This window comes from Leptonychotes weddellii, chromosome 3, assembly GCF_054177405.1.
Source record: "Leptonychotes weddellii isolate Sample4059 chromosome 3, ASM5417740v2, whole genome shotgun sequence".
Taxonomy (NCBI): domain Eukaryota; kingdom Metazoa; phylum Chordata; class Mammalia; order Carnivora; family Phocidae; genus Leptonychotes; species Leptonychotes weddellii.
The window spans coordinates 5,898,568-5,923,892 of NC_138371.1; the positions used below are offsets into that span (position 1 = coordinate 5,898,568).

A 25,325-nucleotide genomic window follows, 5' to 3' on the forward strand; every position below is an offset into this window, starting at 1 on the left:
AAAACAATAAAGTATCTAGGAATCAGCTTAACCAAAGAGGTGAAAGACCTGTACTCTGAAAACTATGAAACAGTGATGAAAGAAATTCAAGACAATGCAAAGAAATGGAAAGACATTCCATGGGTCATGAGTTGGAAGAACAAATATTTTTTAAATGTCTATACTACCCAAAGCAATCTACAGATTAAATGCAATCCCCATGGGCGCCTGGGTGGCTCAGTCGTTGGACGTCTGCCTTCGGCTCAGGTCATGATCCCAGGGTCCTGGGATCGAGCCCCATGTCGGGCTCCCTGCTTAGCGGGAAACCTGCTTCTCCTTCTCCCACTCCCCCTGCTTGTGTTCCCTCTCTGTGTCTCTCTCTGTCAAATAAATAAATAAAATCTTTAAAAAATAAATGAATGAATGAATGAATGCAATCCCCATTAAAATACCAATGGCATTTTTAACAGAACTAGAACCGACTAATGCTAAAATTTGTATGGAACCACAAAAGACCTCAAATAGCCATAGCAATCTTGAAAACTAAAATGGAGGTATCACAACTCCAGACTTCAAGTTATATTACAAGCACTAGTGATCAAGGGCGCCTGGGTGGCTCAGTCAGTGAAGCGTTTGCCTTCGGCTCAGGTCATGATCCCAGGCTCCTGGGATCAAGTCCCACATCGGGCTGCCTGTTCAGCGGGAAGCCTGCTTCTCCCTCTCCCTCTGCCTGCCACAAATACCTGTGCGCTCTCTCTCTCTCTCTGTCAAATAAATAAATAAAATCTTAAAAAAAAAAAAAGCAGTAGTGATCAAAACAGTATGTACTGGCATAAAATAGACACATAGATCAATTGAATAGAATAGAAAACCCCAAAATAAATCCACAATTATATAGTCAATTAATCTTCAACAAAGGAGGCAAGAATATGCAATGCAAAAAAGACTCTCTTCAACAGACGGTGCTGGGAAAACTGGACACAGCTACATGCAAAAGAATGAAAGTGGACCATTCCTTTCACCATATACAAAAATAAACTCAAAATGGATTAGATCTAAATGTGAGACTTGAAACCATAAAAATCCTTGAAGAGAGCACAGGCAGTAATTTCTCTGACATCGGCCGTAGCAACATTTTTTAGATTTCTTGAGGCAAGGGAAATAAAAGCAAAAATAAACTATTAGGACTACATCAAAATAAAAAAGTCCTGCACAGTGAAGGAAACAATCAACAAAACTAAAAGGCAACCTACTGAACAGGAGAAGATATCTGCAAATGACATTTCCAATAAAGGGTTAGTATCCAAAATATATAAAAAACTGATACAACTTAACAAAAAAAAAACCCAAATAATCCAATTTAAAATAGGCAGAAGATCCAGACAGACATTTCTCCAAAGAAGACATACAGATGGCCAACAGACACATGAAAAGATGCTTGACATCACTCAGCATCACGGAAATGCAAGTTAAAACCACAATGAGATATCACACCTCACACCTGTTAGGATGGCTAAAATCAACAACATAAGAAACAACAGGTGTTGGCAAGGATGAGGAGAAAGGGGAACCCTTTATGCACTGTTGGCGGGAATGCACACTGGTGCAGCCACTATAGAAAATACTATGGAGGTTCCTCAAAAAATTAAAAATAGAATTACCCTAAGACCCAGTAATCACACTATTGGGTATTTACCAAAAAAATATAGAACATTAATTCAAAGGGATACATGCACCCCTATGTTTACTGCAGCATTATTTACAATAGCCAAACTATGGAAGCAGTCCAAGTGTCCAATGAAAGATGGATAAAGAAGATGTGGGGTGTGTGTGTGGGTGGGGGTGTGTGTGTGTGTACACACACAATGGAATATTATTCAGCCATAGAAAAGAATGAAATCTTGCCATTTGCAATAACATGGATGGAGCTAGAGAATATAATGCTAATAAGCAACGTAAGTCAGACAGAAAGACACATACCATATGATTTCACTCGTGTGGAATTTAAGAAACAAGACAGATGAGCAAAGGAAAAAAAGAGAGAAACAAACTAAGAAACAGAGTCTTAACTACAGAGAATAAACTGATTACTAGAGGGGAGGTGGAAGGGGATGGGAGGATGGGGGAAATAGGTGATGGGGATTAAAAAGTACATTCATCATGATGAAGAAAAAAATAAAATAAAACCTTAAGTTTATAATATATGCTAAAGGCTCCAAAACAAAGCTTTAGAAGTTTTATTTGAAATGAGAACTCTTGCTTTCATACAAATGATCTTCCAGGAAATAGGAGAAAACACTTAGCTTCTCCAAACAAGTCTAAGACACCCTAGCCAGACATATACCTTCCAGTGGCCTGGGAAGAATTAACCAAGGAGGTCATTAAACTACAAGCAATGATCTTTGAGAGACCAAGGTGAAAAGGGCGACGTGCCAGACACATACAGAAGTGATGCTTAATGAAGAACGTGGACTTGAAGTATATACGCACTAGCTATGACAGGGACAGCAACAGAGTGTCAGATGACAGTGGCAGCCACCAGTCGGGCACTTAGTAGTCTCAAGAAATCTGCTGCGTGTTTACAGATATTTGCACACTTCATCTTCTCCACAACCTTATAAAGCAGGTGTTGGGAGAAGAAGCTGAGGCCCTACATCCTGGGGTTAAGGAAGCAGCGGTCGAGACACCAGGCAGGCTGGCTCCTGACCTCTACCCAAGAGCAGCGTCCCACCTGGATTCCCGGCCAGGCACGGAGGGCCTGAGGTAGGGGAGGAACCGGCACTCGCCAAGAGTCCTCCCGGGCTCTCAGAACATGCAGTGTCTGGCACAGTGTATTTCCTTTTTGGCAGGGGCATTGGACTGGAGCATCGGGGCAAGGACGACAGGGACAGTTCACTGAGTCATCTGCCCGCTGCCCCGCCCACTCTGACCAGGTTCCCCACAAGTGTTCAACCAGAGGGTAGAGAAAGTAGGTCTGGAGGATGATGATGAGGGCAGTCCCTGACTCACCAGCCACATCCTGTCCAGCAATTCCTAATCACAGATTTATCTGGATGTGCCTCTCATTCGTAAATGTGACCTTAAATGACAAAAAGATCAAGATCCTGCAAACTCTGTCGTGCTGGAACCACAGGCCAAACCAAACAACCTGAATAGTAATAAACACGAAGTTCTGGGCTTGAGACGGTCTGAAAGCCACGACGAGCGGGGGGACAGACACGCAGCTCGGACTGAGGGCCACTCAGACACTCTTGTCAGATTTGCTGGTCCAAAAAATAATAAAAGTAACAAGCAGACTTCTGCTTCCAGGAAGAAGCTTAGACATATTTTTTTCCTATTCCTCTAAGTACAACTAACACCCTGGACACTAGATATTTTAAAAATATGAGAAGACTCTGGAAGGTGGAGAGAAGAGGGCAGACCAACTACAGGCCTCGGGGTCTCAGAATGACACGCAGCAGAGCTCCTGGGGTCTCTGTTGGCCTCAGGCATCCTACAGCGGAGCTGAGGAAGCCAGCAGCCAGAAAGACTTAAAAAGTCCACCAAAAGCCTGCTCTCTCTAGCCATGGGACCAGGAAAGGGGCAGCCTAACAAGGCAGAAATCAATAGTAGAGTTGCCAATAACCACCCTACTCCAGCCAAATACCACAGAAAACACTGTGGCCCTCACCCCCACTGTGCCAGGCAGAAATGAGGCACTCCAGCACCCCAGTGCATAGTGTCCAGAGAAGACCAAATAGAAACGTCCACCCTGCAGGCCACACCCCAGTGGTGTCAGAGGATGGATGTACAGAGCAACTAAGCACAGCGAGAGGCATTCCACCTCATTAGCCAGTACGGAAATGCTGATTAAATCACAATGCGCTATTAACTATACACCTACTAAATGGCTTAAAATAAGAAACAGTGACAACGCCAAATGCTGGAGAGGGTGTGGAGAAACTAGCTCACATTGTTGGTGGGCATGTAAAATCATACAGCCACTCTGCCAAACAGTTTGTTGGGCAATTTCTTAAAGAACCAAACATGCAGCTACCGTAAGACCCAGCAATTCCATTCCTGGGCGTTTATCCCAAAGAAATGAAGACTTGTGTTCACCACAAAAACCTGTCCATGAATGTTCATAGCAGCTTTATCTGCAATCACCAAAAACTGGAAACAACCCAGGTGTCCTTCAGTGGTAAATGACTGAACACACCGTGGCACACCCAGTCCATGGAATATTACTCAAGGAAGAAAAGGCAACAACTATCATACATATAACAACAACCTGGGTGGAGCTCCAGGGAGTTATGTTGAATGAAAAAAGCCCATCCCCAGAGGGTATATACTGTATGTTCCCATTTACACAGCATTCTTGAGATGATGAAATTACAGAAATGAACAGATCCACGGTTGCCGGGGTTAAAGAAGGGAGTGGGTGTGGTATAAAAAGCAACCCAGGGATCCCTGTCCAGATGGAAACATTCTGGTTCTTGACTGTATCAATGTCAACATCCTGGTTGTGATGTGTACCAGTTTCCCAAAACATTACCACTGGTGGAGACTCGGTAGAGAACACAAAGGATCTCTGTATTATTTCAACTCCATGTGAATCTACAATGATCTCAAAAGGCTTAATTAAAAATAAGTAACCACAATCAACTTTCTATATCTTATATGTTTAAACTGGGAAAATAGGGAGTAACTCCAGAACAATGTGGTATTTCTTAAGAACAAGGGCATCTATGGTCTCCCTTGGCACAAATTAAAAGTGTAATCTTATCTTGTTTTTTTGTTTGTTTGTTTTTTTTAAAGATTTTATTCATTTATTTGAGAGAGAATGAGACAGAGCATGAGACGGGGGAGGGTCAGAGGGAGAAGCAGGCTCCCCGCCAAGCAGGGAGCCCGATGCGGAACTCGATCCCGGGACTCCAGGATCATGACCTGAGCCGAAGGCAGTCGCCCAACCAACTGAGCCACCCAGGCGCCCCTAATCTTATCTTGTTAAAATCATTTGTAGGTAGTGCAAACTCATTAAACATTTGGCCTGCCAAGGAAATATGTGGACACACCTCTGGTGCACATTCCCTAAGAAATCCCAATCAAGTCCTCTCCATACGCCTGAGTCCAAGCAAGCACACATGAGGGTCACAGAGCTCTGTTATCCGGCTGTGACACGTGGCCTGGTACTCGAGCCTGCACGAGAGAGCACCAGAAATGGCAGGACTCATTTCTACACACAACAGTGCTTGAAAAATCAATAAAGCTGCGTTTCGTGTCAGCCACGAGAAGGGAGGATGTCAGAACCACAGGTCCTGCCCTCACACGGCACCACACTTCCTGGGTGGGCCGACCCCAGCAGCCCTGCCCCAACTGCAGGTGCACTCAGGATAGACCTGAAACACGTGCAAGACAAGCTGCCCCCCAGCTCCAGACCCACAGATCCCGCTGCCAACCAGACAGGCCCCTTTGGGTCCCACTCCCACATTTAGATGTGTCCTTCTGCGAACGGTCCCCCCACAGGCCAGCTTCACCTCCTCTCCCACGCTCAACCCTCACGTTTGGGCTCCAAATTCTTCCTTTCTTCTCAGAAGTAAATTCAAGCAGCTTTCACTTGAACAAACAGACAAGACCCCTGCTCCCATGGAGCTTTCATTCAAATGTAGACAGGAAATGAATACTAAATACTACCATAAAGTAAATTACATAGTATGGAGAGTAGTGACCGGTGACAAATCTATGGAAAAAAGAGAGATCAGAAAAAGGAGGTCAGGGTCAACATACCCTTTTCCTCATTGGAAAAGACTGGAAGGACATGGAAAGGAAGGGACGGGCCACAGCCTGAAGCAGGAGTACAGCCGGTGACTGGAGCAAAGTGACCCAGGGGAGAGGCGCCTGGGATGAACCCGGAGAAGCAACAGGCCACACGGTACCATGCAGGCACCACTAAGAACTTTGCCCTTTCTGCCAAGTGAAACGGGGAGCTGTGGTGCTTTTGAGCAGAAGGCCGACATCTGATTTAGGTTTAAAAAGCATCATTCTTGGGATGCTTGGGTGGCTCAGTCGGTTAGCGTCTGCCTTCGGCTCGGGTCGTGATCCCGGGGTCCTGGGATGGAGCCCTGTATTGGGCTCCCTGCTCCGCGGGGAGCCTGCTTCTCCCTCTGCCTGCCGCTCCCCCTGATTGTGCTCGCTCTCTCTCTCACTCTCTCTGACAAATATAAAATCTTTTTTAAAAAAACATAAAAATAAAAATAAAAATAAAAAGCATCATTCTGGTTACTTTACTGAAAACAGAACATAAGGGTCAGGGCAGAAGTCAGTACCCTTTGGGGAGGATGCTCAGCAATCCCATCGAGAGAGAAGGGAAGGGGAACGGCTTGCTGCACTCTCAAGTGTCCTGAAGGCAATAGGGTTTCGGGACAGACTGGATGGGGTATGGGACAAAGAGGAGCCAACAACTACCCCCTGAACAGCTGGAGAGATGGAGCTGCCATCCTGGGATGAAGAAGGCTGTGAACAGGACTTGCAGTTGCGGGAGGGGTCTGTAGCTCAATTTTGGACATGCTGAGGTTCAAGTGTCTATCAAAATCTTGACCATGTCCAATGTCTTATCCCATCCATGAGGAACTTCACCTTGCCATCAGCCTGACTGCATTAAAAAAAGAAACGAGAGGCACGCCTGGGTGTCTTGGTTGAGCGTCTCTTGATTTCGGCTCAGCTCATGATCTCAGGGTTGTGAGATCAAGTCCCACATCGGGCTCCACCCTGAGTGTGGAACCTGCCTAAGATTCTCTCTCTCCCTCTGCCCCTCCCCACCCCCTTTCTCGCTCTCTCTCTCTGAAAGAAAGAGAAAGAAAGAAAGAAAAGAAAAGAAAAGAAAGAAAGAAAAAGAAAGAGAAAGAAAGAAATGAGATCACTCGTAAGTTAACAGTGCTGGTGGTAGTTTAAAAAAATTAAGTTTTAGACAGCAATCCCACAATATTTCATCATGCTGAAGATGTTTACACCTGACAATTCTACCCTTAGAAACACACTCTAGAAAAACTCGTGCCCATGTGCCCAGGAAGGCGGGTATAAGAATGGTAGTGCTGTTTATAATGACCAAAGCTGGGAAGACATAGGTCAACAGTGGAACACTCTGGACACTGGACCACTATGTAAGCCACAAACTACCAACCAAGCACTGTGATCCTTCAACAAGGGCTGTACTTGCAAAAAGTTCTGAGGTTCATGCCCCACTCCCCAGAAATTCTGATCTAATTCCAGGAATCAGGAATCAGTCATTTTTTAACCTTGAACCACTTAACTGAAGACAGACGTATCCACACAGATAAATCTTGGAAACACAAGGGTGAGTGAGAAAAGCAAGTTGCAGGAGATGTATGATATGACACCATTTACTCAAAACTGTAAACCTGGCCAAATACTCTATGTTGTTTATACCTACATATGGGAGAAGAGAAAGGATTTTAAAAAAATGCAAACAAACGATAAATACCAAACTCAGAACTGGGGTGACTCTGGGGAGGGAGGGCAAGAGGGGTGGGTAGGATCCAGAATACAAAGGACTTCAAGTATATCCATACTGTTTTGTTCTCAGGCTGCGAAGGGTACACAGTTGTTCATCGTGTTACTTTTTGAATGCCTGAAATATTTAATAATTTTTTAAATGTTAAACATTTTGGCATAAAAATATGCTAAAATACCCAAGTCAGAGCTTGAGACACACACCGTATGTCCTGTATTTATAGTTTACAGTTTACTGTATGTATATAGATGAAAATACATTTGTGCAGTTATGTATAGTTCATAGTACTTATAGTTTATAGTCTAGCCTTCAAGAAGGGAATGGGTCAGCCTGAAACCATGCCCGCAGACGGATTCTGCTGGTAACATGGGGGAACAGCCAGGCAGCCTGAGCGTGGTGTGGTGCTCGAGCACACAGTCACTCACCCACATACTGCCCTCCTTCAGGGGCTCCCCTGGCTGCCGCATGCATACCCAGCTGCGTCTGCTGGCTACCGTGCATTTCATGGCAAACACAAACTATCCCTGATTTGCCTCTCCAATTTCTCATCCGAGAGTAGATTCCCGCACGCTAAAGAACTGGCTGAGCATGTGAAAGAAAGTAAGGCTAATGGCTTATGAAGGGAGAAAGGGGGACTGGCTGGACTGCTCAGAAGGAAGCTTTTAGAGACCAACAAAGAAACCTCTCCAACACACCCCTTTCCGTGAATCATTAGGGTGGCAGCCACCGGAAGCGAATATCAAACTGTAGAAACTTCCTTTCTGAGGATTCTCAAAGCACACAGAGATGCACGTCCTGCGGCTGGAGGACAAGCCGGCTCGGTAAGTCTCGGTGAGGGTGCACGGCGTGCGGCAGAGAGGGGCAGGACAGCAGGGCGCTTAGGACAGAGACATCAGAGAGCCACTGGTGCAGATGACCCGTCTCTAGGCCCGGTTTTTTAAGCCCCAAAATGGGTATCAGCGCCTGTCCCTCGGGGTCATCCTGAGGTGAGGGAGGTAGGCCATGACTGCTGCTAGTGGCAGGCGCCATCCCCCACTGCCCTGCCGCAGGCCAGCACAGGGCGGGGCGGACACGGCAGTGCATGGGCACCGCGGACACCCCGCAGCCCGGGTGGGCGTCTGGTCAGCAGCTGCGGGAAGGACTGTCCAGCACGACTGGGCAAAAATCACTTGTCTACAGTGCTTCAAATAAGGAGCGAGTGCTCCACCTGAACAGACCAGCTCCCGGCTCCACAGCGCTCTCTTGGGGATGGTGGGGTGAAATCTCTCCTGTGACAAAGTTCAGACAATGGAAATTCATCACAGGGAAGTTTATCTGACCTGCAGGCTTTCTGTCTGACCAGGTGGGGACCAAAGATGTTTCTAGCATGTGGGGGAAGTCACATCGCCAAGGCTGTGGCTTTAAAAATCCCAGCCTTCCACCTCTAAGAGAAATACAAGACAAAAACCAACCCTTCTAGAGCTGCTTACAATAATCTGCAATTCCTTCCACTCACTTCATTTTAAATCCTTACATTTCAACTGCTTTCCCCCACGGCTTCACACAGCCTCACTGCCCACCAACACCTGGGACTCTTACCTGCCGCTCTCCCCTCTTGCAGAACATTTTCCAACTGCTCAAAATGGATCAGAACTGAAGTGGCCCAGCAAAAACAAAAGTTGAGTTTTAAAATCGATGTACAAGACCCTGTGGATCACCGAAGGAGGCCAGAGACACTGGAGTAACAAATCAGCACCTCGAAGTTCAGTCACTGACCAAACGAGGAGCAAAGGGACAGTGTCCGGGCAGGATTAGGAACCTGGAAATACCGTGCTAAATATAGCTCCCCAGCCTGCGGGACTCGGAAAGGTGGCCAAGAATAAGTATCTGGCGCGTTTGGTAATTTCTGTCACTTCCTGTTACTCACATCCTGCTGTTCTGATGTGGCCCAAAACCCTGGATTCGCCACACACAGATCCCTACCTTGAAGCCCCCTGAGACCCGGACTATTCAAAACAGCTGGGATGTGCGTCGGCAACAGACTTCCTCACGGAGGGCGATACCAAACACAAAAATAGCACCATACAAACAAGGAGATCCCTGGGCGAAAGCAGCCCCAGAATGCAAGGTCAGACCTCCCCAGGCCCCCCGTAGCATACGGCCCAACCCCCAAAGGCACCCAGGGCACTTCTCTCTAAAGCCATGCTTATCTCCAATCTCCGGACAGCTTTGAAGGCCAAAGGGGATCCCCACCCTCGCAATGATCCCACCTGCCCAGTGGCCCAGAGCACACAGGATAAGCACCCTCCGACTCACCCCACCTCCCAACCCTCCCGAGGAGACCAGTCCCCAAGAACACAGGACACTCAGGTAGGAGGCAAAGCCAACTGGGCCAGAGGCCAAAATCACATGTAATCCATCAGAGGACAGATTTTTAAAATGGGAGAAAAAGCAAGATGAAGCAAAAATGGAAAAGTTATGCCTAAAACTGAAATGTGACAAAAATATTTGGGGTTATTCATCTATTCAATATTTCTACAGTGCTTTATTAAGCTTTGAAATGTGCTCAACGTGTGGAAAACCTCAGAGATTAGAGATGGCCCTGAACAGGGTGCTGGAGGCAGACAGCCTCTGGTAGGGGAAGGAGAGGGATGCCAACAAAGAGCACCCCAGGTGTGGAGGTGCCCCACACCACATCTCCCCCGACAGCAGGCAGGAAACGAGAAGCTGACACACACAGAAGGCAAAACACCATGTGCCTCCCACAGCAAAGTGCTATAAATAACCTAAATCTCCAGGGCACACAATGGAATACCATACAGCCAAGTCTTCAAGTGCAATGCGAGCGTGTATTCATGGACACAGATGTTCATGATATAATGCATTATTTTATGTTCATTTATTTTTTTTTTTTATGTAGGCTCCATACCCAACGTGAAGCCCAACACAGGTTTTGAACTCACAACCCTGAGATCATGACCTGAGCTGAGATCAAGAGTCAGGCGCTCAACTGACTAAGCCACCCAGGTGCCCCCATAATATAACGCATTTTAAAAGCAGGTTACAAATTAGTACGTATAAATGGTCCCACTGTTATACTATTTACTGATATTCATAGGAAAACACCTACAAAACTATTTGCCTATATCAGAGTTTTTCAACCTTGGCACTATTGACATTTTCAGCCAAGTAATTCTTTGCTGTCCCCTACAACACTATAGGATGTTGAGCGGCATTCCTGGACACAAAGCATGGACCCCACCCACTCCAGCCCCCACATGTCAACCCAAAGTGTCTCCAACTGCCAAATGTCCTCTGTCCAAGTGGCAAATCCCACCTTCCCATCCCCGTCCCCGTTCTCTCCCATGTTTGAGAACCACAGGTCTCTATAATAGTGTCTCTATCTAGGACCTCAGAGATAAGACTTTTGAGTGTTTTTTACATGTTCTTTGTATAAAAAACTGAGTAACACACCAATCTTAGCATGAATAAAACATTACAGGTGTTTTGCTATAATGCAGTTTTTGAGTTGCTGCAAAGTTTCACATTCAGAATGAAAATAAGCAGTCTCATGGGAAAGGATGAGCTGGGGCAGACACTCAAAACCCTTGCAACTTTGTAACCAAGCATTTGAAACAGCAGCAATAAAAGTACACATTTTTAAAGTACGTAAGGAAATACTACAGTGAATACAGAACTTTACCTTTTATTTTTTATATTTATATTTTATATATTTATTTACTTATTTATTTTATATATTTATATTTTATTAAAGATTATTTGAGAGAGAGAGTGGGGGGCAGAGGTGCAGAGGGAGAGGGAAAGAGAAAATCTCAAGCAGACTCCCTGCTGATCCCGGAGCCCGAGATGTGAGCTCGATCTCACAATCCCAAGATCATGACCTGAGCTGAAATCAAGAGTCGGACACTCATCCGACTGAGCCACCCAGGCACCCCAGAACTTTACCTTTTAAAAAAGTGAAGCAGCTTGATGGATGGGAGTCTGTGGCTGAGTTAGACTGGCAAAATGCACAAAGATCTAAGATACAATAAGCAGTTCCCAGGCAGAGCCCAAAGGCCCCAAGGCCAGGGCTGTGCTCCTCCTGGGCTGGCCACGCCCTGGCTAGGGATGGCCCCATTCAGGGGCTGGGCCAGTGCACTTGTGAGAGAAACAGAGCCACAGAAACGGTTGTGACCGCATCTGCCTCACGGCTACCGCACAGAGGGAAAAACTGGCTCCAAGTCATTAGCTCAAGCACTAGGGTCATTGTTGTCCCGATGACAATGGAATCTAAATGAAAAGTACCCTGACAGTGGGTCTTGAAGGGATGTGGAGATGGAGGGAGCGTGATGGGAACGCTTCGACAGTCTTAAATGTGGCCGCTTCCACGCTGTCACAATCCATCTGTTTTTCTCTGGGATTATTTGATGCCAAATCTGCACACAGCCAAATCCATCTACAGTAACATTACAGTCAACAAGTATCAGGTAGGAAGAGAAGAGACAGAAGCAGCCTCTACAGCCCAAGGTCAACCATGCACTATTCTGATCACTGAAGGTCAAGCTGGTCAGGCAGTTAAGACTTCCCAGAGCAAAGAACACGTGTATCTGCTGACTTGCCAGGTGTCCGCCCTCAGGACAAAGTCTTGTGCACACCTTGACTGAAGAGCTTATCTCAAGGATGTTTGCACTCCAATACTTCCAGTGCCTAAGTAAACCAGGGACTAGCTACCAGACAACAGTCGATGCAGCCAGAAAAGAGACAAACACCACACTAGGGGGAAAACAAGGTTTACAAAGAATTTCGGAAAGGGCATATTTACTTCACATTACTGCATAAAACAAAACAAGAGACTGAAAGAGCAGGACACACAGCAAGGAAAACTGGAAGCTGACATCTCAGGTGGTGAGACTGCACGGTTTTTCTCTTTTTCTTTTGGTTTTCTGTATTTTCCATATAGTCTAAAGTAAAAAGTGGGTTTTTTTGTTTGTTTGTTTTTTAAGATTTTCTTTATTTATTTGACAGAGAGAGACAGGGAACACAAGGAGGGGGAGTGGGAGAGGGAGAAGCAGGCTTCCCGCCGAGCAGGGAGCCCGATGCGGGGCTCGATCCCAGGACGCTGGGATCATGACCTGAGAGGAAGGCAGACGCTTAACGACTGAGCCACCCAGGCGCCCCAGTAAAAAGTGTTTTAAAATACATCTCTGCCTTTTTCTTTTTCTTTTCTTTTTTAACCTACAAACTCAACATCTGGGACAAAAAAACCACCAGCTGCCTATGCAATCAGCATCTTCCCCTTCTACCTTCCAGAATGGCCCTGCTGTTCCGGGTAGCCTCCTGCTCAGCCTGGCTACCAGCACATTTTCCCAGCGCCCCTGCAGCTCAGGGACAGCACCAGGGGAGCTCCCAGGAAAGCTCTTTGAAAAGAGAGAAGAGCGCAGGAGGCCCCAGCCCCGGCCAGCCTCCTCCCTGCGGCTCCTGCAGCCAGCATCTAGCCCCACGAGGAGACCATCAGAGTGGAGGCTGGGTCTCTGCCGACCTCGGGGCTCCACACCAGCCCCAGACTGCTGGCCCCTGGTCTTTTCGAGGAGAGAGAGAGAAACAAACCTCTACCTTATTTGAACCACCGTTACCTATGTTTCCTGTTCAACATCCCGAATCTAACCTCGAGACACCACCCTCATCATCGCAGACGGAGGCACAGAAATGGAATCTTCTTTCTCTTCCAGGTCAATAACTTGATTTCTCCGTTAACTAGAACTGAAAACTCTCAACTCAAATGCGCAGCAACACCAAGGGAGCTTGATTTAATAGACTAACAGTAAGGTTGAAATAATAACACTGAAAATCAAATCTGAGGACATAACTGTACAGCCTGCCACCTGTTCTTTAAAGAAACTTTTATGGGAGCACAGCCATCCCTGTTTATTTACATATTGTCTCTGACTGCTACTTACGGCCAGAGAGACCCTGTAGCTCACAAAGCCTAAAATATCCTCTGTAGAAGTTTGCTCCTATCTCGGATATATAAACCATTGCTCACATATATCTCAGGAAGAGCATAAAGAGAATTTGATGTGGAGGGGTTAAATGTAACGTGTTACCAAAAAAGATAGAATTTGCACCTTGTCCCTTCTCTCTGTCTCTGGCTCCACGAGGAGGGTCTCCATTCTGTTCCCAGAGGAACCCCCGAGCACCTGGCAGGTAGTACGTGCTCAATGAACTCTCACAGAATTGAACACGCCCCACTTACATGAAGGGTCACTCACTGAGCAATTTAGGGTGAAAACCCTTGTGACCATGGAACATATCACAGTGATGTATCCTTGAGCGTAACTCCCCTCAACACCCTGTCCCCACCTCACGGGGAACATTTCCACGTGGTTTACCCTGCACACTGAGGAGTCCCACGTTCTCCCACTTTCCTGTGATTCAGTCCGGGAGCCAGGCTGTCTGGGAAAAGACCACGCCCCACACTGAGGCCACACGGCGACATGTGTGAGCATGTGCTCAAGTCTTGCTCCTGACAAAGCACGAAGCCAGAAGGAGCAGAATTGGAGGTGGGGGGTCCTGTCCACCTCTTCCCATGTCCCTCATGTCTCTCCCCTCCCGGGCAATCCACCATGCAAGGCAGCCATCTCCTGCCCTCCAGGACTAACTCTGAGGAAAACGGCTTCAGACATTTTACCAACACTATGAAGGTTTCACATCTGATGGTCATGATGCAAAGCTGGAGGAGGAGGAGGAGGGGACAAAGACACTGTAAGTGAGCCCTTGCTCTTCACGACTCACAGTTGTCAAGTGGCCCTGCTGAGGTTCAGCCGGAAGCTGAGGTCACAGACTCACACACATGCCTATGACTGGACGACCATGTCAAAGACCCAGCCACTGAGATGAAAAGGAGGGAGGGGCCACTAGACCCCTCTAGATGCCAGGGACCCGAACAGAGTCATGTCCTCTCAGAGATGCCCAGTTCAAATCACACTGTCCTTTCTAATTCCCCGAGTGACTAATGTACTTGGTCCACAGCGGTCATTTGAAAGCGATCCAGGAAAGGACATCTCAGACCACATTCCCAGGAAGGCAGGTAAATCACACACGAGGTCAACTGCCTTTTGGGATAATCTTGCCCCATGTATAACCCCCCTTCCTAACTCTAAACAATTTATCCCTTTCCTCTGACCAAGTTTCCTGTATTCCTCTGGTATTTCAAATATATTTCAAAACTGAAAAGAAGTCATTCCAACCACAGGATTTAACATTTTAAAAAACCAAAACAGAAAAAGGGTTGAAAATATTTTTTTCCCCTGGCAAGGGCTGTGGATGCATCACCGGGTACACTTGAACAGCCACCATGGGAGGGCATGGCATGTGGGCTGGCTGAGGCCAGCTGGCGTGACTCGGGAGCCACCTCCCTTCGTCATGACACAGTCCCATGTGGATGGAGAAGACAGGAAAGCTTCCCAGAGATGCCAAGTGACAGACACACAGCAACAACAAGCCAGTTACCCAACAGGTATTTACAGAATGCCTACTTTGTGCCTGGCATGGCTCTGGGGCGCTGGAAGACAGAGTGAGTCAATAAACCCCAGGACATCCCTTTTCTCATAAAGCTTACACCCCTCCCTCCAACAAAGAGAAATCAGGGGGGAAAGAAAGGATGCATATAATGTTAACGTTGACATAAGAAAGAGAAAACCTAAATAGCCTATATCCATTAAAAATTTTAACTTATGGGGGTGCCTGGGTGGCTCAGTCAGCTGGGCATCTGACTCCTGATCTCAGCTCAGGTCTCGATCTCAGGGTTGTGAGTTTGAGCCCCGCATTGGGCTTCATGCCGGATGTGGATCCTACTTCAAAAAAAAAAAAAAAAGGGCTCAAAAAGTTTTAATTTATGATAAAAACTGTCAAAAGGAATTATAAAAAATCTTCCCAAAAAGAAAACTCCACACCAAGTTCACTGTTGTAAATTCTAACAAGAATTTAAGAAAGAAATAACACTAAATTTTATTAAAAAAAAAAAAAGAGGGTGGAACAATTATACCCCCCCTTCTGTTATGATGCTAGTTTATATGTTTTATAAAGCCAGCTTAACCTGAGTACCAAAACCCAACAAAGGTAAAAGGAAAGAGAAAATTACAGATCAGTATCTCTCATAGATATAGATGCAAAAATCCCTAACAAAATAACAGCAAGTTGAATTTAACAATAAATAAAAAGGATAATATGAGGAAATAAGGTTTGTCTCAAGAATACAAGGTTGATTTGGGACGCCTGGGTGGCTCAGTCATTAAGCATCTGCCTTCAGCTCAGGTCATGATCCTGGGCTCCTGGGATCAAGCCCCATATCGGGCTCCCTGCTCGGCAGGAAACCTGCTTCTCCGTCTCCCACTCCCCCTGCTTGTGTTCCCTCTTTCACTGTGTCTCTCTCTCTGTCAAATAAATAAATAAATAAATCTTTAAAGAAAAAAAAAGAATACAAGGTTGGTTTAACACTTGAAAATCAGTTTCATTTGCCCTTTAACAAAATTAAGGGAAAAACAAACATATGATCACTTCAGTGGATGCAGAAAAGCATCTGACAACATTCAATACCCATTCATAATAAACATTCTCAGCAAATAAGAAAATCCTCAAACTGATAAAGGGTACCTACAAAAAGCCTACAGCTAACATCATACTCAATAGTAAAAAGCTGAACTGTTTCCTATTAAGATTAGAACAAATGAAAATATTCCTGCTTTCACTACTTCTATTCAACATTATACCAGCAGTCCTAGCTTTTGCAATGATATAAGAAAAAGAAATATAAGGCATCTGGGTAAGAAAGAAGTACAGCTTTCCCGATTTGCAGATGATACGACTGTTTATATAGAAATTTCTGAGGAATCTACAAAACAACTACAAGAATTAATAAGTTGTCTTCCAAGGTCACAAAATCCATTATATTCTTATTTTTTTGCAGCAATGAAACATATTTTTTTAATTTCATTTATTTAATAGGAATAAAAAATAAACTACATAGGAACGAATCTAACAAAAGACATTAAAGATATCTACCCTGAAAACCATAAAACTCTGAGAGAAATTAAAGACCTAAGTAAATACAAAGTTATATCACATTCATGGGAAAATCCAATGTCATTAAGATACCAATTCTCCCCAAACTGATTTATAGATTTGATGCAACTTGAATCAAGATTCCAGAAGGCTGGAACACCTGATCTCGGTGTTGTGAGTTCAAGTCCCACACTGGGTGTAGAAATTACTTAAAAATAAAATCTTAAAAAAAAAAAAAAAAATTCCAGCAAGCTTATTTTGTAGAAATGGACTATTTTTTAAATTTACACAAAAATGGAAAGGACTTAGAAATAACCAAAGCAATTTTAAGAACAAAAGTTAGAGGACTTGCAGGACGCCTGGGTGGCTCAGTCAATTGAGATTCTGCCTTCGGCTCAGGTCGTGGTGTCAGTGTCCTGGGATCTAGTCCCGCATCGGGCTCCCTGCTCAGCGGGGAGCCCGCTTCTCCCTCTCCCTGCCTCTCCCCCTGCTTGTGTGCTCGCTCGCTCTCTCTGACAAATAAGTAAAATCTTGAAAAAAAAAAAAAAAAGTTAGAGGACTTGCCCTGAATTCAACACTTATTGTGAAGTTATAATAATCAAGAAAGTGTGGTCTTGGGGTAAGATTAGACATATAGATCAAGGGAACAGGACAGAAAGTCTGCAAAGAGATTCACAAACATATGGTCAATTGACTTGTGGTAAAGGTGTCAAGGTGATTCATGAGAAAAGAAAAGTCCCTTCAACAATGCTGCTGGAAAAACTGAACATTCATAAGGAAAAAAATGAACATCAACTCTTACCTCACATTACACACAAAATTAACTGTACATTAGTCATAATTCTAACTTCTAGAAAAAAAAAAAAAAAACCTTTGCAATACTGAGGCAGAAAAAGGTTCCTTGGGTTGAAAAACAAGAAGCATTGGGCGCCTGGGTGGCTCAGTTGGTTAAGCGACTGCTTTCGGCTCAGGTCATGATCCTGGAGTCCCGGGATCCCGCATCGGGCTCCCTGCTCAGCAGGGAGTCTGCTTCTCCCTCTGACCCTCCTCCCTCTCATGCTCTCTGTCTCTCATTCTCTCTGTCTCAAATAAATAAATAAAATCTTTAAAAAAAAAAAAAAAAAGAATGCGTTTAAAAAAAAAGAAAAGAAAAGAAAAACAAGAAGCATGAACCATAAGGGAAAAAACTGATGAATTCAATTTCACCAAAAAGAATGACTCTGTTCTTCTAAAGATGCCACGCACAAAAAAGGCAAGCCACAGATTGGGAAAAATATTCATAACACATACATCACACAAAGATTTATATCCAGAATATATAAAGAAATCGTACAACTCAATAATAAGACAACCAATTCAATGCAAAAATGGACAAACGATTCTACCATACACTTCACAAAATAAACATAAACAAATGGCCAATTGGCACATGAAAAGATGCTGACATTATTTGTCATCAGGGAAATGGAAATGAAAACCACAATGAGATACCATCACGTATCTATTAGGACATGTAAGATAAAAGATGGACTACAGCAGGTGCCCGTGAGGATACGGAGCCACTGGAACGCCCTGCACTGCAGGTGGCTCTACAAAATTCCAGGCACGCTGGAGAACAGCTGAGCAGTTTCTTAAAACGTTAAGCACACATCTACTATATGACCCAGCAATTCTCCTAGGTATTTACCAAAGGAAATGAAAACATATGTCCACACAAAGACTTGTATACAAATGTTCACGGCAGCTTTGTTTGCAATAACTCAAAGTTGGAAACTGCTCAAATGCCCACCAACAGGTAAATGGATCAACAAATTGAGGGAAAAGAACAAATTGTTGATATACCCCCTGTGGAAAATTTCAAAATCATTATATTGAGCCAAAGATGCCATAAAAAGGGGGACATACTTTCAATTTATACTGAATTATTATTCAACTCAATTTATATTGAATTATTCCATTTATACAGAATTCTAAAAAAGCAAAATAATGTTAAAAGACAGAAAGCAGATCCATGTTTGCCTGGAGAGGGGTGCAGAGAAAGGATAGATCACGAGGAAACTCTCAGGGGGGATGGAAGTGTTAGCTACCCTGTCTGGTGACAGTTTCAACAGGGGTGGGGGTGGGACAACTCAACAAGCCGTACACTTTAAACAGCACAGTTCACTGTACAGCAATTCCACTCAACCAAGTTATAAAAATAACGTTAACATATCTGGGTGCACTGCAATATTCTTTAAAGGACAGGGTGAACTTTTCTCTGAATGACTAGAGCGACCATATAGTTTTATCACCCAAGCCAGGAAATTTCTGCAAGTCAAAGGGGGTGCTAAAAATAATTAATGGTGTTATCTACAAAAGGGTGTGTGAACTGGCAGCGCCCTGGACAAAGCAGCACTTACGGCTTTGGGAACAACAAATACCCACTCTATCCCCTGGTGTGATTAGATACTTTTGCATAAAGCAAACCAGAGCGTTCCTTCCTCAGAAGACAGAGAGAGCCAGAGCTGACAGCGGCCTGGAGGCTCAGCTACGCCTGGGCCCCTGCCTTCCAGTCACAGAAGTGGTCCTGGTTTTCAGTGTCAGGGGCAGGACAGAAGCCAGGGCTCCTGCCTCAAGGTCAGGGTCGCTCCGGCCCCACCAAGGATGGGGTGGGGACCAACCCCACTCCTAACTATTCTCCAAATGTGCAATTACTCTGTTCCACCATCTTTGGGCTTTCGCAGCCAGCGAACATCAGGCAACATTGGAGAGGGCACCTGGCACGGACCAGCTTTTCTAATGCAAGTTCAGCAGGAGGCGCCTGGGGGCTAAGTAAATATAGTTATATCACATTCATGGGAAAATCCAATGTCATTAAGATACCGATTCTGGAGAGATACCATCACTGGAGCAGCTCTCAGGGTCTTGAGAGCCAGCCCCCCGCGTTGGCCATTGAGCCTACTTCAAAAAAAAAAACAAACAGTCCAGCAGGGACAGAGGCCAGCCTTCCACGAGCACCTCAACCCCAGGCTGAGGTCTGGGGGTTTAGCTAAACATCCTGTACAGAACTGGTACAGCAGCTCCTACAGTCCTCCTGACTTAAAGGGGGGGGGCGGGGAGATCACAGGTTTCATTTCAAAGCAGGTGCTTCGGCTGTGGCAGTGGAAGGGGGGAGACTCCTGAGTCAATCAAGAGCAGCCTCCCCACCACAGAGCGGGGAATTATCTTAACTTGATAAGTTTTTCAAGGAAATAAAAAGCTCCTACTCACTACTCTACCTACTCTGAAATACCAGGTTATTCTGGGACAGGAAAGCAAGGTTTTTTAAACATAACACCCTACAGAATGGTATCATTTTCCTAACTTTCAAGGGAAAACACCAGACAGGACTTGGCGCAATCATATCCCCGACACACGTACCAAAGAACACCGGGTAAAGGAGGACTAAAGCTACTCATTTCCTAGACACCCAAAGAAAAAACTCAATCACATCCACATGCCTTTTCCACATTTTTTTTTTCCCCAAAGAACTCTTTACTTTACAAAAGTACTGGAGTCAAACTACAGTCTCTCAACTGTCCGTTTTGGTTTTTGTTTCCTCCATCATTTGTAAATAAAAACAATTAGAAGTGTTAACAATTCACCACACACACGCGTGTGTGGGTGCGCGCACTGTGAAAACAGCCTAGATTTCACAAGTGCAACCCCTCCTTGGTCACACCACACAGCGCAGACAAGTGACAGAGTCCTCCCCCACCCCCAATCCTAACAGACCCCCACCATTGGCCCCAGCACTCACCAGAAGGCTGCCAGAAGAAGCCAGTGTCCCCTCCCCTCTGCCTCCTTGGAACAACTGTTAAGAACCGAATCCTAAGCCCTCGGGTGGAGTACCTGGCTCTTAGGACCCAGAGGCAGGTGCTGCCTTCAGCAAAAGCCCACACTTAGCAAACACACACTACCAATTTGGCTCAACGCCTGCTTCTTGCTGCTTCTTGAAACTGAGAACACAGAGTGGATTATGAAGCAGGGAATTCACTGGATTCACTTCCTCCTGCCGCTGCTCTCCTGGTCCTGCTCCCTGGCCAAAAGGTGTTTTAACAGTCACAGCCTTTAATTCACTAAGCACCTACTATGTGCTGGGTGCCTGGCCCCACCACCACGGGGGAGGTAGTGCGGCCCCGACTCTGCCAATGGAAGGATGAAGCGACAGGTGTTAAGAAGTGGAGGTCCTACAGCTGATGGCTGGCACGGCCAGGATGTGAGGTCAGTTCTCCTGCAGCCCGGCGCCTGAGCAGCAACCCCAGGGGGCTTGCTCGTGGCAGTGAGCCCAGGCAGCAGGAGCTGCTGTCCCTAAATACGTGGGGCTTCCCGTCTGGCAGGTCCTCTAGCTTCAGAGGCCTCGTGGGACACCCTCAGCCCACGAGTACGACTTTCCCCACCCCAGCTCCAGGCCTGCAGTCACAGAAATCAGGAAGAGTTTCCATGAAGGAAATCTGCCAATTATATATATAGCGTTTCCTCTCTCTAAGCCAAAGTGACTGGCGCAGGGGTTTTGCCCAGGAAATATCTGAGCTCCAAACAAGCTGAGAAGGAAAACTGACGTTGAAATCTGGATAAAGGTCACGGTTCCTCACCAAAGGAGCAGCCCTGGCTATCCCACAGGCTGACGTCTGCTGGAAACAGCTGAGCAAGTCAGGTCCAGGGTTCCACCCTATATAATTCCACTAAGGAACTTTCATTCATTCAACAAACATGAATGCCAAACAGGTAAGATTTAAAACAACTAAAAATATTACTTAAATTCATTACATAGCTTCTTTTTAATTTAGAGTTATCAGGCAATAACTACTAAAAACAGGAGAAGTAAAAGGTAAAGGAAAACCAAAGTTTTTCTCCTGTTTTTAGTAATTATTATCTGATAGCTCTAAGGAGAGTAAGTCTCCCGATATCTACTCTTCAGCTGCAGATGCTATTTTTCTACACTCTCTGGACCTCATCTGAAATTCTTTGAAATTCCTGTAAATTGTAATAACTGCTAAGTGTGGCAAGTTGAACTCTATTACAATCCCACTATCACTGATGAGTGATGGTGCAGATAAAAACCAGGAAACCTTCAGAGGGCACTTTTCTGCCAACCCAGTGACCTAGGAGATGCCATCCCCATTTCACAGATGAGGAAACAGAGTCACACAGCTAACAAAGACCATCTTTATAACAGATGTTGTAAAACCTCTGGATACCATTAAATATTTCAACAATATTCCTTGGGGAAAAGGAAGTTATAAATACAGACACGACAAATCACTCCTTGCTTTGTATGGCATGGTTATTCTGACACAGTCATTTCAGGGCAATCATTAGGGTGATGCTAGGAGCAAAGCCTGCTGGATCGATCCCTACCCTAGTAAGCCACATGGTGCGGACACACGACTAAGCAGAGGTGCCACATCCTACTTTGGGGAAGTTGTGTGAGATTTCAATATGGCATTCCGCAGAAGCAGCCCCCTAAACATGTATATTCCACAGGAGAATAAAATTCTCATTCAATTTATAGGAAATTATACTGAAATATGGACACATCTTTTTGTGCCATGGACGCAGTTTATCCTGAAAACACTCTTTATTGTCAATTCCCCCTCATCTGGCCAATGCATCTTCCTGAAATTTACAAATAAATTTAAATGTATCTAATAGGGCCTCTCCTTCCCTTTATTCTGTTCTTATATGATGCCAACGGGCACTCGCTTCTGGCTTTCTTTTTTTTTTTTTTTTTAAAGATTTTTATTTATTTATTTGAGACAGAGACAATGAGAGAGACAGAGAGCACATGAGAGGGGGGAGGGTCAGAGGGAGAAGCAGGCTCCCTGCCGAGCAGGGAGCCCGATGCGGGACTCGATCCAGGGACTCCAGGATCATGACCTGAGCCGAAGGCAGTCGCTTAACCAACTGAGCCACCCAGGTGCCCCGCTTCTGGCTTTCTGCCCTCTGCCTCTGCTCCTTCCATTCCCTCCAACCCCCGTCGGCCCTCACACCAGCATGTGCAGACTCCTCCGTTGCCCTTCTCCAGCCCACCCCTCTGCTCTCCTTTCTTCCTCAGCCAGCTCGGTCACCTCCGCCCAGGCCCCCCATCAGCCTGCTTCCTCATCATCAAACCCAGCCTGGCCTCCCCTCCTTCATCACAGGTACGTGACATCCTTGCCTGAGATTCTGGGGACTTAGGATACATTACAGTTCCAGTTATGATCCATTCAAAATCAGGTAAACAGAAGCTGATGAAGCTGTAAACCAGAACCAAACCCGAATCAAAGTCAGCAGAAGAAAGTTTCATTTCCTCAACCTTGAGGGCAGGCAAGAGAGGTGAAAAAGGACACAAGACAAAGTGCAGGCTGCAGGAGAAGGGCACCCTCTCTTGGGCAGGGGCTGAGCACAGGGGCTGCTCTGCAGGGGAGACCACACCCATCTTCCCAGACCTCCCCCACTGTGGTCTGAGATGCTCACTCTAGCAGTATCATCAACAGGAAAAACTAAGAGCATTCTAAGTCCCTAATGCTGTAGGAGCGAGGAAATAAAGGTTAACTGATCAACTCTGCCACCCCTAACAAAATATCTCCACCTATAAAAATGATCGTTGTAGACTCATGATGTGGAAGTGTTTATGACGAAAGTATAAAATTATACACACACTGTGTGTATAACATGTGAAATGTACAGTATGCCTCTGACATAGGACTGAAGGGGACCCGAAGAAAGAAAGCAACTGCTGAGCTCCTGTGACCTTTTCTCCCCCCTCCCTTGAAATCCCCTCTAAAAGCATTATTACGATGTACGCACTCTACAAAATAAATGGATAAGCTGCCCTGCACACGATTCCGGTCCTGGGACACTCCTGGACTCCGCCCCAGAGCGGCTTCTCAGTGGCCACGAGCAGCCCCCAGGCCCACACGGCCGCTTCCATCTCCGTGCTCCCACTGTGTTCTGCACCTACTTCTGCTGCACTTGTCACAGGGCACGATAATTACCTCTTTTCATGTCTAACAGCTTCTGGGAAGTCCCTGAGCACAGGGAACGTGTTTGTCCACCTCCATCTGCCCTCAGGCGCCCAACAGAGAGAGTGTGCCACCACAATGGGTGGCTGAAAGAAGGAAAAACAAGTCTTTCCAAAACATGCATCTTTTCCGATTGGTTCCTGTTCAATTTCAGAAATCAGACTGCCAAGGTAAGGCCGTGCTGCTGCCGAATTATTCCTGTATTCTCCAGGGGTAAACAAGAAGTTTTCCAACCATCAAACTTGCTGGAAACACACACACACACAAACAGCAAAGGAGCCGGCCCGACCCAAAGCTGCTCACCAGAATCCAGAGACACACAGCTCCCAGGATGCTCCTCGGCCCAGTACTCAAGGCATTTGTAAGAGGGTAACGGCAGCAAGAAGGGGCCCGGCCCACAGGATCATCCACAATGATGGACGTTTGTTACATAGGACCTCACAAAGACAACAATTCAATATCCTCTCTGAACAGAAAGAAGCAACGAAACCTACATCCTGGCTCACGCTCGCTGGCACGGCCCGTGTGTATTCTGCACTGGGGACAACAGCTTCAAAGGGAACCCCTGGCCTCAAGTCAAGACCTAAGAAGGTGTGACCAAGAGCGCACAGATGACTAAGCAGCCTGTTCTCATCTGGCATCACGAGTGTGACTCCCAAACGTGGCTACACCTCAAAATCATGGAAAGCTCTAAAAAATCACCCATTTACAAGTCAGCATCAAAATCTCTGGGGATGGTGCCAGGAACCCCCCCCCAAGGGTGCCCGGGCACAGCCAAGTTTGGGAACCACCGCCCTGAGGGAGAATACAGCAGCGTGTTCCCTTCTGACCACGGCACGAACAGGAAGACCCAACAGAAGGGAGAGTTTTCACCCAACCTTTGAGGAATGGGCAGGGTCTATGGAGGGAACTTGGGGAGAGGGCCTTCAGACTGAGGTGTCCTACCAAGACCAGGGTGACCTGTGCACCGGGACTTTGTTCCCTACAAAGAGCAGGTCCGTGGCAGGGCGAGAAGCTGGGACAGCTGGAGAGCGCCAGGTCCCCTGGACAGTATGAGGTAAGACCGTATGGCACTCAATGATTTATACCACTTTTAGAAATGGGCAGAATGTGACTCTTTTTAATGGTTTTATATTTCAGATATATTCCAAACTTATCTTTCCTCTTCAAGGTCCAACTCAAGTGCAGTTGCTGCCAGGACCCCAGGGATAAGGGTAAAACAGACTGCTTTAGGTCCAGTGAAGTCCAGAATAATCCACAGTGATTTAATTAGAAGTTATTATTTAGCAAACACAGAATGTATGAAACATTTCACCTAAGAAATATAAGTAAACCAAACTAAAAGAAAACTGTCTAATTAAGTACCAAATGGCATCATAATTTGTTTCACTGCTTTCAATTCCCCCATTGGATAGGCAGTGAGTGCCTATAATCATACTGTTAATAGCAGCAAACACTTACATCATGCCTACATTGCATTAACTCATTTAATCCTCCCAATGACCCCACAGTAGGTACTATTACTATCCCCCATTTCTCAGATAAGGAAACTGAGGCTCAGAGTGCTTCAGCGACTTGCCCAGGGCCATTCAGCTAGCGAGAGGCTGAGCTGGGATTCATGGCCAGGCCTCCCAGTCCCTGCCCCTGAGCATGGCACAGCACGAGGGCCCATGGTGGGTACGATCAACAATGAAGGGGGCGCCTGGGCGGCTCAGTCGTTAAGCGTCTGCCTTCGGCTCAGGTCATGATCCCGGGGTCCTGGGATCAAGCCC

General features: G+C 45.9%; 1 protein-coding gene and 1 long non-coding RNA gene across 8 annotated transcripts in view; one reads left to right on the forward strand and one right to left on the reverse strand.

Moving 5' to 3' along the window:
* Positions 1–25,325, reverse strand: part of DGKD (diacylglycerol kinase delta) — a 116,472-nt gene that overhangs the window by 49,757 nt on the left and 41,390 nt on the right. Inside the window, exon 1 of one of the 7 annotated variants that reach the window (XM_081813364.1) lies at positions 9,068–9,200. The exons of the other annotated variants lie outside the window; for them this stretch is intronic. Within the exon in view, the coding sequence (XP_081669490.1) occupies positions 9,068–9,094 (27 nt within the window). The 5' untranslated portion in view covers positions 9,095–9,200. Of the gene's footprint in view, positions 1–9,067; positions 9,201–25,325 lie in introns of those variants that run through there. 7 annotated transcript variants of the gene reach the window in all.
* LOC145720428 (uncharacterized) lies at positions 8,229–9,543 on the forward strand. Its single transcript, XR_014143325.1, has 2 exons — positions 8,229–8,310; positions 9,090–9,543. It is a non-coding gene; the product is annotated as an uncharacterized LOC145720428 (long non-coding RNA).